This window comes from Montipora capricornis, chromosome 3, assembly GCF_036669925.1.
Source record: "Montipora capricornis isolate CH-2021 chromosome 3, ASM3666992v2, whole genome shotgun sequence".
In the NCBI taxonomy this organism is placed as follows: domain Eukaryota; kingdom Metazoa; phylum Cnidaria; class Anthozoa; order Scleractinia; family Acroporidae; genus Montipora; species Montipora capricornis.
In genome coordinates, this window is record NC_090885.1 from 51804542 (window position 1) to 51822041 (window position 17500).

The following is a 17500-nucleotide window of genomic DNA, read 5'->3' on the forward strand; positions in this document are numbered from 1 at the left end:
CAAGACATACCGGAAGAGGTAAAGGTGAGCCACCTAGAAACAGCCACAGAATGTTGCCTGAAATGGCTCATTTCCCTCAAGACAACATACAGCAGCGTGCTTCCTGCCCTTGCAAACATCGCTGAAATGTGCCTGTGTCAAATGCATGGCCAGAACGAGGGTGCAGTGCCCTGAAACGTATCAAGACTAGGCTGAGGAAGAGAGTTAGTGTTGACATGCTTCAGTCTCTTCTGATGATGTCCATCAATGGGCCAAAGCTTGGAACAACTGAATGTAAAGCACTGATCACAGCAGCTGTGGAAAAGTGGCATAGCCAAAAAAAGAGAACAAAGATACCAAAGCATGGCCATGCCACTTCTTCTGCAGCCTCAGCACTGCCACAGATGCATACGAATGAATTATCTGATGCATGTGTACAAAGAGACACTGCTGATCTTCAGCTGGTTTCTGATGATGGTAATGGATCACAGGTGGAGATTGCCAGTGCTGCCCTGAACTTGATTGCTGACACTATTTGCCAAGAAGAAGCAGACTCTGATTATGACAGTCAATGTGACGATTTCAATGATATGATTTTCTAGCTATTTCACTCCTTACTCAAATGACAGAAATTGTAATTAAACCCCCCCGCAAAAAAAAACCTTAAAGTGAGCATGACAGATCTTTTAAAAAGTTAAAAATTGTAACAGATGAGACAGTCAGTTAACTCAGAGTCTTTGACCTCAGTTTTCACATAATTTATTAAGACTGAATATGTTTCCAAAAAGAAGGAAATTGCATCTGAGAGGTATTCAAATTCAAAACGTTTCTGCTGATATTCTAGCTGTCAAGTAAAAGCACTCTCACTCTGATTATGGCTCACAATAACTGTGATGATATAATTTTCTAGCTATCTCAGTCCCACTGTACTCTAGTGACAGAATCAGGATTCTTAAAAAATTAAAAATAGTAACAGATGAATCAGTAAACTTGATTTCACGTACAATGAAGACTTAAATTGCATCTGTGGGGTAGCAAATTTTTCCCGGGGAGCATGCCTCCGGACCTCCCTCAAGTAGCCATGTCGCTTTAGGATATGCTATGCATGCTATGCATGCTATGCACACATAAAAACACTCAGCCGCCCTTTTATCATCAATCAGGACCCTACTTTTAAATATAATGACAACCCTGTGGGGCCATCCGTGCTTCAACAGCAATCAATTCATATTCCATTTCTTGACAACTTTTTGTTTGAGGATGATTTCACTGACTAGATAACTGGAAAGTTATCACACTATTTTGAATGCAATTTGGGATTTTTAGCTCACCCAATCCCATAGGAAAAGCAGGTTCAATTATTTGTAGTCTATAAGTGATGACATCTCGTCCACATTGTATAAGACATTATGTGACGTTTTGACCTCCCCAATGTCATTTGTAAGTGGGAGTAAAAATATATAAACTCAACAATTAGTTTCAAAAAATGCCACAAAGGCAGAAATGCAATAAAGGATGTAACGTAAACAATAAAATATTTCTGAAGTTAACAAAGAGAGCAGTATGATATGGAGGCGCACGGCATCATGAAAATTTTTAAGATTTTAAGAAAATGTCAGAAAAGATTTTATTGCCTTATTTTCGAAATGCTTTCAAAGTAAAAAACTGTAACCAAAACTAAACAAAAAGGGCTATTCCATCCTTGCAAAATTATTTGTTTAGATCAATTTCATTGCTGTATGTTCCCTTTGTTAACTTATGCTCCAGTGATATTTTGAACTGCTATAAACATTAATCGTCATTAAGTGTATACAGTTTACATGAGCGCCTTGCAGGCAGCACACAGTTTGTTATACTGCTCCTGCCAACATACTTAAATTTCTCCTAGATAGTCTTCAACTGATTTTATTTTGCATTTTCTGGTTCTACTTCATTGTTATTTCAAACTATGGCTATGAGATACTCAAGATGTTTTCTTATTTCTCAACTCAAACCAACTTCTACATCACTACTCAATTCTGGACTTTGGCGAGGTCTTCTAGACCTCGGAATATCACGAATATGAAACCTACTCGGCGTGGATGCAGAGGAGGCCAAAAAAGAGTTAAATGCTCTACAACTCAAGGCACATCACCTGGAGGTTCGAACATCAATGATTTCCTGACTTCTTTTGGATCTCGAAGGCAAGAAATTCAAAGTGTCGTTTATTTGCACATTTCATCATTAAATATTCAACATGACACTTCTTGGAGCTGCAACACAAACAACACTGTTTCTACGCAACATAATCTCCTTGATGATATCTCATTGTCAACTAATCAAGCAAGTCCATCCGCGATTAATGATGCGAAGACCATCCTGCTAAATTTGAATGTTCCTACAATTATTTCAGATCGTCATGGAACATTACATAAACATCAAAGTAATGGAGTGAACGTGAACAATTTAATAACACCGACGTGTATTCCTTTTGTAACACGAACTGAACTTCTTGCAAAATTTGTAGTTGAAAATAACATAGACATCTTACGGAAACTTGGTTGAATACAAGTGACATTAGGGATGAGCTTACAATTAATGAATTAACACCTTAGGGATTTCTATTTCATGATATTGCTTGGAAGGGTAGGGGTGGTGGGGTAGGTTCTCCTACTAATATTTTTCTCTTTGTTATTTACAGGCCTCCTCCTTCAAATCGAAACAGCTTGTCCGATAAGATTTTTTTAGAGCAGTTTTCAGCTAATCCTAGTTCACTTCTGATAGTTGGTGATTTAAATTTCCACATTAACGATCCTACCAACACAGCTGCTAAACAATTTCTCGATCTACTTGAGATTTTTTATGTAAAGCAGTTTGTCCATCAGCCTACATATCAAGATAAGCATGTACTTTATCATATTATTATTACACGATTGTCTGATCAAATCGTCTGTGATGTATCTGTATGTGATCCAGAAATTTGTGATCACTGTGCCATCTTAAGTGATGTGTGCATTAAGAAACCACGACCAGTTAGGGTAGTCACTCATTGTCGTAAGCTGTGGGGAATTGACATGGAAAAGTTTAATGCTGCTATTGCCAACTCATCTCTGATTTCACCTGCTAGTGATCTGAATGATTTGGTCCAACAATACGACTCTGTGCTGTCATCTGTCCTAGATTCTCATGCTCCATGAGCTGAGCGTGTTATTACTATACGCCTGTTAGCGCTTTAGTATACACCAGAGATAAAGGTGGAAAGACTAAACGTCGTAAGTTGGAGCAACAATGGCGTCAATCTCGTCTTACCATTGATCATGCGCTTTACCTGGAACAGTGTGATGTGGTAAGAAAATTGATACAATCTACCAAACATGTTTACTACTCCAACGTGATCAACGAACATCAGTCTGATCAGAAAGTGTTGTTTCCCTCCTTTGCCAAGGTACTGCATGTTATTCCAGAGAGACAATACCCTGATTGCGTGTCATCTGATCTACTTGCAACCTCATTTGCAGACTTCTTTGAAACTAAAATTTTGAATGAATGTGCACGCATGTGTGCGTACAGTGCAGACGCAACTTTTGTAGCTCTGTGAAAATTTGGCCAAAATGGCAAAAAGTGGTCAGTCTGACCAAATGGAATCATTGAAAAAAAGCAATGATAGTCTGAAGAAGCAATTAGAGAATGCACGAAAGGCTATCAAGAGATTAGAAGAGAGAGTTGAGGTCCAAGAACATGCATCGAAGGAACATAATGGCGACCTTCCCGCAAGGTGCAATTAGAGACCGAAAGAAGCTTAAGTTGGCTCCATGAGAGCGAAAGCGACATTCAAAGCAAGCTTAGAGCAATCCGTAAACGGCATGATGATATTGAAGAAGGTCTCGGGGAACTGGAAGGACCTGTTGAAGAGTTCCAGGATTATAGTTACCCTTTCACTATAAAGATTCTAGGAGTCCCTGAGCTCAGTGATCGAGAGAAGGCAGAGGATACAAGCAACCTTTGTGTTAACTTATTCAATAAGATGGGCGCTGAAGTTTCAATACACGATATTGCCCATAGAGTGTCTTTTCGAGACACTTCTCGTATGGGGCTGAAGCCAATTGTTTGCAAGTTTATTTGCAGACTGGCAAGGAATGAAGTGATGTCGAAGAGGAAAGTGGGAAGATCTGTTGATCCGTCCACTATTGGTCTTCACGAGGGAACTGATATGTCTAATGACCTTCTTTTGGACCACCTCACACCTCGTTTGCAGCAGCTATACTCACATGCAAAGGAATTCAAATTGAAATATGGTTACCAGTTTTGCTGGGCGAGAAATGGATCTATCTTCCTTTGTTATTCAGCGGATGAAGGTTCTAAGCTGCTGAAAGTTCGCACTTCCTGAGACCTTGCTAGATACGCCCAAGACGAACACGGGCAGTTAAGTTATGCCGTGTTTAGACTTGAGCGTGCTACCCAGGTATTGGAGTTTACTTACCTAGGTTAATATTTTGCGTGTGTAAACGCCAACTAATACCGTAGTAAACACCGCTCAAGACAATAGAAAGTTAACTAAGGTAAAAGTTCGGTCTACTCTGCGAGCAGGCATGGTTAAGGTCGGTAACCAAGGTTTGGATGACAGATACATCCGCTTGCGGTCGCATAGAATTTCACATCCTGTGGTGTCGGGATTGCGTCAGGCTCATTCGATCACGTTTTCAAGACCAGGTTTTCGACCAAGTTTCCACGTCTGGTTTCTGTCTACGAAGAAGGTATGGCAAAAAACAAAAACACCAATCCTTACTAATGCGACCAACCCGAAACGTAACACCGTTGTATAGCTAATTTGTGCATATAAATATTTCTTTCTTGTGGTGATTGTTGATCCTCGCACCTGTATTTATTTTCTATCAATTGTTTCGCCAGGGAAGATGCATATTCCACGTTGTCGCCATTTTCCTATGCAAGACAACCAGGGTTACAACCCTCCCCGTACAATCAACAGTTCATGCCACAGCAATACTATGTTCCGCCAATGATGTCCTCGATGCAGATGATGGCACCATTCACCCATTCGCCTGCCCATGCGGTTCAGGGCAATTTGAAGCAGAATTAATCGCTTTCGTCTCGACCTCTTAAGGTGCTGCAAAAGTAAGAGCTGCTGCAATCTCGATTCCTGGGTTTGCTGATCAAGAACAAGAAAATAGAACGAATTGGTGAGCTAAGTTACACCTTGACTAGTGGAAAGTCAGTGGAAGAGCAGATTTTCAACCACTATTTTCTCCATCTTTGCGCTCCCCACTCGCCAATGCCTGTACTCCCTGGCTCTTACAGTGAACATGTTCCACCAGTCATACAACCTCTTCTGGAAACTCCCTCATCTGACTCATGTGTGTCCGAGTCCCTTCAAACAGCACATTTCGGAAGAGAAGCAGAAGATTTTTTTAATGGCTAATTGAAGGCCATCTATACCTTGGAGGCTGTAGCAGGTGATCCATTTTCTTTTGTTGAAAAGGAGGAATTTTCTTCCACTGGCTGGCCTGTTGCTTTGCTCCCTCCCAAGAGAGTCAACCAGCGCATTAAAATTTCTTTTCTGTTGGAGCTCAAAACTTACTTCAGGAGATTGTACGGGGATGACTTCGTCTTGGTTGAGCCACGCATTGACATCTATGCCAGATGCCATGTCAATGGGATCACCTTTTCATCGAAACTCAATAGAACGGACAGAGGTAGTACCATTCTCTCATACTGTGTAGACAGGAATCATCAAGGAGTAGAAACAACTATGCCATACTTCGCAATTCTTCAACTTTTTCTTTCAAGCAAGAGTGCATGTTTCCAGTCATGGTAATGTCCATCGCAAGGAGCACAGTTTGGCATTTGTGGATTGGTGTTGATTTGCTAACCGTAGCCATGGTATTGACCAGTGATCTGGTCTTGAAGATTCGTCTCACCTTTCGAAATTTCGTACGCATTTTGAACGAAATTTCGTCTCTCCTTTCGAAATTTCGCACACCTCCAGAGCGAAGATTCAGCAAAGCAAAACGAAATTTCGCACTTCTCCTGAGCAATTTCGCTCAACCTACAGGAAATTTCGCATGTCTCCAAAGCGAAAGTTCGACGAAATTTCGGCGAAATTTCGTTGAGAACAAAGCACGAAATTCGACGAATTTCGCTATCATTACTTTTGCACAGTACTGTACTTTTTAGACTACACGCATTGATGTGAAAAAGTGTCAATTGACTTCGAAATACCTGTTTCTTTAATTTATTCGTTAGTAAGCTAAAACTATGAGGAGAATAATGTTTGCATAGGACGGGACGAATAGATGAATATTCTAAGTCACCATTATTTGCATTATCAGCGTTAAGACTAAAAAGGTCGATATCATTAAGACTAGGCAAGCGATCGAGATACTTTTTACTTGGAAGATTTCCTATCGGCATTAAATTATTAAACGAGCCATGGCATTGGCATATATTTTGACCATTGTAAGGCAATTCACGAAAAAGTGCCTTACTGAGTTTAGTTTGAGCTGAATTTGGCATTGTTATTCATGGTGACTTTTCAGCAGTGTTTCCAACCGGTTGATGGCATTTTCATTTATGTAATTGTGAAGAACAATTTCACATGCCTCTGCCAGAGTTCGCACCAGTTTGTATGCTTCCTCACTTACCTCTTTCCACAGCCAGACTCTTGCAAAAGTTATGATGAAATTCTTCCACTGCTGGGCAGTTATTCCTCTTCCAGACATTTTCTGAAGCATGGTACGAGGAAGCCGCCCTACATCATATGGGAGTAGCAAGGAATTCAGCCTCTGGTGGAAGGTTTCACGTCCACTGGCATCAATAAATATGTTATCCTCAACTATGATAACATTTCCTACGTCCTCAACAAGACCAAGAAAGAAATTATGCATTGGATCAATAAGGAAATTATCAACAGTGTTAAAATATGGGAGACGTGAAAGCTCACTATATTTAACTCCACTTGCCTTTGCATCTGCAGCGTGCTGACTTGAGGCCTTTTGGTAGCGTTTCATTGTCTCCCGCACTTCCCGGTCCTTCCTTGTCTCTGGCATGCTTGTTGTAAAGAAAGACATCCTTCCAGAGGCACCAACTGTGCCAGGCTCTCGCTTTGCAATCATGTGACACTTGTCACAGGGTCTGTTTGCCTTATAACTCAGGAATTGAGAAATCTTTCGTGATGCAGGAATATCTCCCAGCACAGGTAAGAGTACAGCACGTGTGATGGCCTCTTGATGTCTGTTACCGATACCTAGTCCACATATTTTCATTCCCTCATACACAATAGCAGATCATTGACAATTGGTTTTAGAAAACTATTGATGTGACATTGCGCTTCCTCTGGCCCGGAATAATACCAATCAACATGGACCACTGATAACGCACAGATCTTGGTAAATTAATGACTGTCATACACAAAACACCACTGTTGTGAACTGCCCGAGTGAAGGGGTTAAAGAAATCAAGATAAAGTAACAGAGCCAAGTTATTCTTATCTTCTAAAAGAGGTACTTTGTTGTCCCTAGAGTAGTATAGGACTTGGGGGTACCGGATCAAAATTGATCTGTTACCAAACCCAAGTCCATATACTACTTTACATTTAACGGCAACCAATATTTTGGTCTCGTATTTTTGGAAATCTATATGTTTTAAAATATAACAGTGCGTTTATTAAAAGATTGAATTTGCATGATCACATTGCGTGACTTTTTCAAAAACACAGGAACTCGATGATGTTATATAATAGGGGGTTCCCCCAGGAAAATGAGTCATCATTGATAGTCATGTGAGGTTTTTAACCAATTAAAAGTTAACCTATAGATTAACCAAAACTGAAAATACAACCAAAGTGTTCAAAATCTGGTTTATTTTGGTTGGACATTTTGCTGCAGACAAAGGATGCCTTCATTAGAAGAACTTACTACTCGTTTTGAGTCTACATGTAACAAGATTCAAGATTCTATACTGATTATTGAAGCAAATATGGGTACCGATCAAGAATTTAGTTTTAATATGACAAGGGAAATTTATAATTTAGCATCCACTGATGTTAGTGTCTTGGATAATGCTGTCGATCGTTATATCAAAGTCTTGGAGGAGTACAAGAGGGTCTTGAACTATGAGAAATCACAGAGGCGATTAGAAGACAGGATAAAGAAAATCACTGATATTAAGACAATGAAGGAGGCCTTACAGAAAAATCGTCAAGAGAGGAAATTGGCAAGTGATCCCTACAAGAAGAGATCTTAAGATTGTATTTACTTGTGGCATTTTGAGTTCAATCCTTTAAAAGAAATGTTATTTTAGTGTGTTGATTTTGTAGTGACCATAAGCGAAACTGGTGACGCCATTGTTATGAATGTACCTCTTGTCATCGAAGCAAGATAATGACACTTTGTTGAGTTTATAGCTTCCAAGTTGATGTTTATTGCTTCGGATTGTTTTCATTGTATGATACATTTGTTCGTTATTGAATATACATTTTTATAATTTTCATGAGTGATGTTCTTTTTGATTATATTTTTCTTGATTCCCTTTACAGTTTTTCCGTCTTTGTCATTGTCTTTCATGTATGAATACATTTTGGATCTCAATCCAACGAATTCAGTTATTGGCACGCCTGCCGCCTCATCTTTGAATTTACCGAATACTTTCTTATTTGTCCTGTCGAAATATTGTGAATGTTGTGAATAATCACTGTTATCGAATCTATCTTTATCATCCCAAAAGTCTTGATACACATCATTAGTTTCGATTTCATAAGTCAGCGAGTCTGTGTCTGTGAATAATAATTTTGCTTTGCTGTCGTATTTTTGTTTGATATAATTATAATGAAAATCATACATTAGTGTCTTACTAAGATCTAGGATACACATACCCACATATACCGGCCTGTTTAAGGTTAGTGTTTCTTTAATCTTATGCACTGCCACTAGATTTTCATTGAATATCTTACTGCTTACATAAGTTGGTTTAGCAGCCATTTTTAATAGTTTCTTTTCATCCGTGACGAGTCTAACATCAATACGCTTCCGTAGATTTTCACAGCATTTACCATAAACAGCGTTATTCATAAGTTTGAAGAAATATTTCTCAAAAGCGTTTTTGGCATTAGTTCTTTTCTCAGTGTTAAAGTCAATACATTGCTTCAACCATGCGGACTGATTGAACTCTAGTACTCGATGGACTTTAGTTATTTTCAAACCAAGATCAGTGTACAATTGTAGGTTCCTATAATGGAGCACGTATTTTTCTTTATTGCTTAATGTTGGTATTAATTTATGAACTAAACCAGTTGATATTTTATATTTTTTCGCGATGTTTTTGCAATATTCTGATATCATGTTTCCACCTACTTTAACCTTCTGGTGCTATTGGGTAGTCATTATGCAAATCATGTAGTTCTTCTGGATATGCTAGGTCTACTTCTAGTATTAAACCTTTCTTGCTGTCTTCTTTATACTTGTCTAAGTCTATATTGTCTATCTGTTTTTCTGTCATCCATTTGAAACTACCGGTTGGTAAATATTGACTCATTGCCCATCCATACAGATTATTAGCGTCTAAATACATAATATACTTTGAGGGCGCCTTCTCATGATATGTTTTCATGTATTTATTGTTTGCTTTTCCATACCGGTTGGCAATGTAGCTTATTCCACCATGCATTCCTTTTTCAATAAATTGAAACATATCAACATTAGTCATAAGTTCTAATTTAATGTCAGTCATCTTTAACATAGCATCCCAACTAAGACCAGGGCTTGTAAAATAATGTGCAGGATCCAATTTGTAATACTGCAAACATGTTTTTCTGAAATTTTCGAATACATCAGCTAACAAAATGATGTCGGATTCAAGATATAAGTCATGGTACTCACCCATATTTTTAATAGAAAATGTATTCCACACATTTTGAGCATGTTTATAATCTTTGTCTGATATATTTTCATCATTCAATATACTGTAAAATTTTTCTTTTGGGGGCAGCTTTTCATTGAATTTATCAAAGCTGTCCATGAAGTCGTATGGATAAACTCCCTTTTGAGACATTAAATCAAGCTTTTCGTTTTTGAATATTTGAGAGGTATATTTTAATGCTTCTTTTGGTAGGTTGCTCACTAGTTTATCAAGACTTGAGCACATAAATTGGAAACTATCAATGAACGTTAGATGATTACCAAGCATGAAAGCCATATATTTCTCCATGTTATTAGAAATTGCATTTATGTTCATTTGACACTTTTCACCTTTCTTATTTTTGTATGTATGCTTCTTGACTATTTCACCAATTTCTTGCATTATAAAATGGCTGTCATACCCACGGAGATTATGAAATGTTACTGGAATTTTATCAGTCAACTGGAAATTCAGATTACAATCTTGATGAGCGGATCCTCTATAGTTACCAGTTATATGACAGTGATCTCGAACTCGAATGTCCTTATCAGTATATTCTTTCTCACATATATGACATTTATCAGCTTTTTGGAATTTTTCTTCATTATCTTTTGTCATTTTTAATTGTTTGTTAAATTCCTTTTTCATAACCTTCTTACAATATTTAACTTCCTCCAACATAGCTTCCATAAATTTGTAAACAGCTTTTTCACCTCTGTAAATTTGTACTGGTTTGCTATATTTATCATCATAACAACAAACAACCTTGTATTCATAACTAAAGTCTGTATGCTTCTGATAAGCCTCTGTGTATGATTTATCATTATTAGGTTCACAACCTGATATCTTTTCTGTTATGGTTTCAAAGCCTGCATAAATTACAAATGGGACAGCTAACTGTTTATTAAAATTATTGAATTTTAATATGCTGTTGTCTTTTGTTGGCATTTTAATCGCTTGCATACCATTCACTTGTACACAGTTTTCTTTATGATCAGTTAATACTCTTTGAGAGCTGAAGCATTGAAGACAATGTATGCAGAAATGTTTCCTCTCTTTGTGTTTCGTTTGATTGTACATGAACTTGTTGAAATCTTTTCTCAATACATAGTGATTGTTTTTGTTTTCTGTGATTAATAATAAATTCATATGGTCTTCATACTTTTCTTTTGTAACATAAATTGGATATGGTTGTTTATCTTCATAACCGAAAACATTGATGTTTATTTCATTCTGCTTTTCTATTTTGTTGTACTGTTTCGTAGTGACTGGAAATTCAATGCCTTGATAATTTAAGTTGTCTACATATTGTTTGTCTGATTTTTTGATCCTCTGTGGGTATTTGTCTTTAGGATTCAAATGTCTGATGTGACACCACCTGAAGCATTGATTGTCTTTATTTTTCAAATTAACCAACCCTTTAGCACTGTTTCTAAGTTCTTGAGGTAGTTTAATATAGCTATTAGCTTTCATTGGTTCATATTTAACAATATTAAGATGATGACTATCGACTGATTCAATAGTCCAACCTGAACCCTCCGAAATCCACACAGCAATAATATTTAAGATTTCTTGTTTTGATAAAGATAAAGCTAGTTCGATTTGTGCGTCATTTGTTATTGTTTGGAGTTTACTGTTGAAATAAGCTGTTTTGAACAATCGTTCTTCACGACCTATTTTCTTTTCAAATGTGACTATCAGTGTTTCAACAAACTTAAGCCCTTTCATTGATATTAATATGTTTTCAATATGGTTAGCAACAGCCTTCCTTGTGTTGTTTAGTTGCACTAATGGGTCTTTGTTGTTTTTGATATCTATTTCATAAGACTTTGTGTAGCCTTTCAGAGCTTTGTTTGTTTGCTCTATCTTAGTTCTCGGCACTGGAACTGGTTTTTTGGTTCTAGGTAATGGCACTTGTTTTTTAGTCCTTGGTAATGGAACTGGTGGAATAATTATGTTTTTTTCATAATCTTGAACCATTTGATTTACACTCTTACGAGGTGCTGGGATTGGTCTAATTTGATTTACACTCTTACGAAGTGCTGGGATTGGTCTAATTTGATTTACACTCTTACGAGGTGCTGGGATTGGTCTAATTGATTTCTTCTCTTGCTTTAATAACAATCTGATTACTTCAGATTTACTGAGCTTTTTAAGATCGCTCTTGTTCATATTATTATATGAGATATTATTATTCATTTATATATAACTATAGATTTTTCTCTTTTAAGTGTCTATATGTGCATTTGAAAAATGATTGACTTAAATGATCCAGTTATGAATCCTTTAAACTATATTGATATGTTTGTTTATTTTAGCATGAAATATAGCATATTTTCCACCTGTTTGCGATCTTTTGTAGTTAAAAGTACATCTCCGGAATCATTTCGTATGATATAGCGTGATTGGACTTTTTGAATTGTGACGCCACTCTCTCGTTCATGAATAAATTCAGGATGTTTTGTATCAACTGCTTTTTCGTCTGGTTTGTCTAAAATTTGGTTTATGTACTTTTTTATTTGTTCATCATTAATTTCGTTATTTAATAACATTTCGAGTTGTTTATTGAGTGTATTTTTCTTTATCGATTTAGTTTTTTTCGTAAATGGATTGGTTTTCTTCACCTCGTTTTTTTTCAATAAGTGCATGAAATGTTGATAATTTTTTAGTATGACTTTTTCTACTTCAGCACGCTTTAATTTGGAGACTTGAAACCCTTTTTTGATGTTTAGGACTTCTTTTTTTAACTCCTTAGCAGTGAAGTTTTTTAGATGATTTTTTAATTGATTAATTACTTCCATATGTAATAAATGTACATAAAGAATAATTTATTTCAAATCATGTATTTTGGCACGATATTCTAATAGGTTTGATAAATCACCGACCTTCAAGCCGTTAGCATATGGCCAAAAACCTTCTTCATGTACCCATTTAGCCTTGTTTATTTTCCTTCTGATACTTTTATTATTTAAAGCTTCTTCAACTGTTGTATTGATATAATATTCTATTCTTCTATTTCCATTTTTTAAAAGTCAACAGATTTTGCCTAATACTGGTCAATATCATATTGTGCTCTTCAGCATACTTTTTAAGAGTCTTTATAAATGATTTTCTGTCTTTACTTTTTTCATATCCAAACATATCAGGTTCATAATGAGATAGTTTAGGTAGAGCGTCAATAAAGACGAAATGGTTAAATTTACTATATGTTGCGTCACTGACTGGTTTAAAATCCCAACCTGCACCGAAATACACTAAAGTATATCCATTTGTTTTTTTAGTTGAATTTTCTGATTTCATATATAATAACTATAGATTTTTTTCTTTAAGTGTCTTCAAAAGATGCGTTTAAAATGTGGTCAGAATTCAAAGGATCCAAAATTATGGATTCTTTAAACCGTATTTATATGTTTTTTTTGTTTATTACGAGATTGTGAAAGTGTTTTTTTGTTTTCAGGTGACAATGTTTACCTGCAAGTGTGTAATTTCGTCCAGTTTTACATATGTCACAGTACCAAGGCTTGTGAAGCATATAATCAGTTTTTCGTTGTCTTCTCTCTTCATCAATATAAAATCTGGGGGGACCTTTTTTGACAATTTTATTTTCCATATATTGTTTCTATAGATATATTTTTAAATGTGTTCGAATGCGCGTTTAAATATAGCCAGAAACAATTGAATATTTATGGCTACAATGTAGCAATCACAGTATGAACTGTAGCTATTATTATACGTTACATAACTTCAGTTTAAATGTTTTCAATATCTTTTAATGGTATCCAACTGTTGAAGTCATCACTGTATCCCTTCCACTTCACTAGAGCTTGTTTCTTTTTATGGTCTTTTTTAATAACTTTATCAATACGGAAAACATCCTGCTTGGCTTTTAATAGCTCAGGTTCATAAAAACTCCCTTGTATGTCTTCATCGTTGAGATCTTTTAATTTGTAAGTTACAGGATTAGTGTATCGTATCTTATCGACTGTAAACACTTCTTCTGTCCAATTTGGTGTATAACCCTTGTCGAACACATTCCGTTTATACTTAGATATTCAAACCTTATCACCAACCTTATAATTAGGTTTAGATGTTACTTGTTCCATATCACCATATAGATTGAAGTAAACAGTTCCTTCATTGCTCTTTTTGCTAGCTTCAACAGGTGTCATCTTTATGCTTGAATGTTTGATATTATTATACTGTTTTACTAATTTTGGTAGCATATCTAAATACTGTGTATTACCTTGAACAGTAAACTGCTTCCACATTTTGGATTTAATTGTTTTATTCCATCTTTCGACCAATAAGGATTTCTCTTCATTTTCATTGGAGTACATATGTATCCCATTTTTCTCCAGCAAGTCTTTCAAGTGTTTGTTATAGAACTCCTTTCCCTTATCAACCCTTAAATTTTGATTTGAATGCTTCAGTAACGGATTCACCTTTCTTATCCTTCAATGGTGTGATCCAACCGTATTTACTGAAAACATCAATAACCATAAGAAGATACCAATAACCTTTATTCCATTTGCTAAATTTTTGCATTTCAACTAGATCACTTGCTATTTCATCAATACGATTTGTTATTACATGCCGCCGAGTAAAATTACGTTTTATGGGTGTGTGTAATTCATCTGCTAATTTTTCTTGCCAGTTTTCTTTACTCGACGGCTTTTTCCGTTTTTTGGAATTCGACCCAGTCCGAGCTTCTGTTTCACATCTATAGCATTTCTCGCCAACCAATGCCCCCATTGTCTTTCATTGTATGGCACGTTGTCTAAAGCTTTAACCATTTTTCGGTCTGCTTTGTTTTTACATTTTTTGTCATCCTTACATACTCATGCTGCATTGCGATCGCATCAGTTTTTCCAGTGGGCATATCATATATTTCTAGTATTTCACCAGTTTTGGGGTCATATTTCAGTTGATCTTCTAGAGGGTTGTAAGGGCCCGTGTAATGATGCCCAGGAAGCATCCAACCTTGTTTTGGTTTTGGTAGTTTTCCAATAGCTTTGTGAATATCAAGAGCACCACCGTCTAGATCTTTTCTATTTGTTGTGTATTTTTTATTTGGTCTTATTTTTGTTGACAATTGATTTAAAGCTTGTGATCCAACATTTTGAATTGCTGGATTGAGTTTATCCAAAGCATAATCAATGGCTTTCTTCTGTAACTTTGGATCTCGTAGCATTTCTGATGTGTAATATCTACCCATTTCAACTGCTTTTTTACCAAGATAAGGTACTCCTTTGGTTAAAAATAATTCTGCTGCTGTATCCCCAACAGTGCTTAATATGCCCGCCCCTTCAAACAGGCTTAACCGTTTCCCATCTGTTTCTCTTTTTTAACAAATTTGGTCTTTTTAATGCCGCATTCTACACAAGTACAATAAAACATTAGTCTACCATTTTTAGTTGTTTTGTAACCTGAAGGCTCAGTACATTCAGTTACTTTCTTTTGTTTAACACAATCAGAACGCATTATATACATAAGTTAGATATTTTTAAAATAATGTTCGATAAATGTCTCATTTTTCATTGTATCATTTGTGTTGAATACTTGCAATAAATCATAATACGAGTTACCTTTATTCATTTCATTTAAAAAGTATAAACAAAAGTACCCACATGTTGTGTATATATTTTGTATCTGATTATTTTGATGCAACAAAGTCAAATTTTTCTCTTTGGCATGATTGACCATTTCTTGAAACGGAGGCATACCGATACTATCAAAATAATTGATCACTTTGTCTTTTACATAAGTGGCTACCCAGTGACTTCCACTCATATATGCAGGTTCAAGATTGTAGATGAATAACGCCTGTTTATGGTTATGTGGAACATTTTCATCTCTTGACAGTACATCATTGATTGGTATATTCAAATATTTACACCATTTTATTAGATCATGGTTACTCAAAGGGGTGTTTTTATAAAATTTTGGTTTTACAATATCGCTCCTAAAAGAGGGATCCCGTTGAATGGACTGTTTTTTCCCAATAGTAGTCCCTTTCCTGATTTTTTTTTGGTTGTTCTTTTTTTTTTACCATTACCTGTGACATATGGTGGATAACTAAAAAATGGAGGGGGTATTTTTGGTAACCCAATTCTAGGTGCTCCATTACCTCTTCTAGGCCAGGTAGGTGGCAACCCAACATGTGGAGCTGACCCTCCCATTAACTTTTTGACAGCATCAATAGCTAGTGGAATACCGATGCTAGCTAACAGAGTGCCTAAAACTCCACCTGATTGTGTTTTGGTCGGTTTTATACAAACACCTGAACCCGATTAGAGGCCATTTAATATATCCTGTTTTTGTTTCGTCGATAAAAGATGTTTATATTCTATCAGCTTTTTAATTTTGTCTTGTGGCACGAGAAAACCACCAGTCTGTACTCCTTTCCCAGAGATTGCTTTAACCAATTGAGAAACACCTTCGCTCTCTAGTCCTCCCAAAGCACTTAGTCCAAGCGTTTTTGCAATTGTTGGTGCGAATGATCTTCCAAGTGTCAATACGGTACTCTAAAGACTTCCACCGACTTGTTTTCTAATATTAGTCTTAGCAAGACGAATATCCATACCTTTATTCAATTTGCGATTTTTTTCCAATCTCTTCTTTATCATTTCTGGAACATAAAGAGTATCGTTTCCATGAAGAGAATTATTTGTCAGTCTCAAAACAATTGTTTCCCTTTTATGGTAAGCGGTACTGAGATTCTTTTTTTGATTGTCAGACAATTTGACATTAATTTCAAAAAGTTGAGTCATTTGTTGTATATAATATATGTTATACAAATTCCATGGTTCACAAAACATATATAAAAAAGAAATATCCTATAGTCGGTGCCATCGGCTTCTTTACACTATAACCAGTTCATTTCCGATTTTGTCAATGACGACTCTTTCTTCATATAAAACGACAGCATGTACACTGAAAGGACTGTTGTCAGCACTATTAGCATTTAGTTTATACCTAAAAATCAACTGTTTGGGATCTCTTGTTACTTTCTCTGTCTGATATGATAGATCGAAATAGATTAGTGAGTATAAACTATCATAATTAGCTAGATTCAACTGCGTTCCGGTGTTGTAATCATTTTTTCTCATTGCATAAGACATTAAATCGTTGAAGATTCTTACTTTACTTTCAGAATCATATTCAGCTTCGGGATAAAAGACACCATTACCATATTCTAGACGACATGTTGTCAAATAACTACCATTTCCACAATCAGCATTTATGTTAAATGTATCAAATTCAGATGGATTTGCCGTTGAATTCCTTGTTTTAGCTCGTTGTAGGTATACAAAAATTGCTTTAACATTGTCAATACTAGAAGAAATCTGGAAGAATCCACTACCATTCCTCGGACCTGACATTTGATGCATTTCTCTGAGATACGTCCATTTATCCTGTTTTAAAAAAGAACCAATGAACTTATCATACAGACTGTCTTTTGGTGTCAAGTTTTGGGACCCATAGTAGAAATCTGTTAATGACAACCCTTCCATTATCAACTGCATCAAGTTTTTGAAGTAGTTCTCTATCATCCGGTAGCTTTAAAGTAAATTCAAGCTGCATTGGTACCAGCATCTTAGTCTTTAACTATTCAAAAAAACTGATACGATTA

The 17500-nt window shown here is 36.0% G+C and overlaps 2 protein-coding genes and 1 pseudogene across 2 annotated transcripts; 1 reads left to right on the forward strand and 2 right to left on the reverse strand.

Annotated features, from left to right (window-relative positions):
* The window catches only part of LOC138041665 (uncharacterized), a 731-nt pseudogene extending 150 nt beyond the window's left edge, over nucleotides 1-581 (forward strand).
* Nucleotides 582-8411: 7830 nt separating this feature from the next.
* LOC138040521 (uncharacterized) lies at nucleotides 8412-9311 on the reverse strand. Its single transcript, XM_068886232.1, has one exon. It carries the CDS (start codon nucleotides 9309-9311, stop codon nucleotides 8412-8414), a length of 900 nt encoding a protein of 299 aa, XP_068742333.1.
* Nucleotides 9312-9324: 13 nt separating this feature from the next.
* Nucleotides 9325-11595, reverse strand: LOC138040522 (uncharacterized). Its single transcript, XM_068886233.1, has one exon. It carries the CDS (start codon nucleotides 11593-11595, stop codon nucleotides 9325-9327), a length of 2271 nt encoding a protein of 756 aa, XP_068742334.1.
* Nucleotides 11596-17500: the final 5905 nt, after the last annotated feature.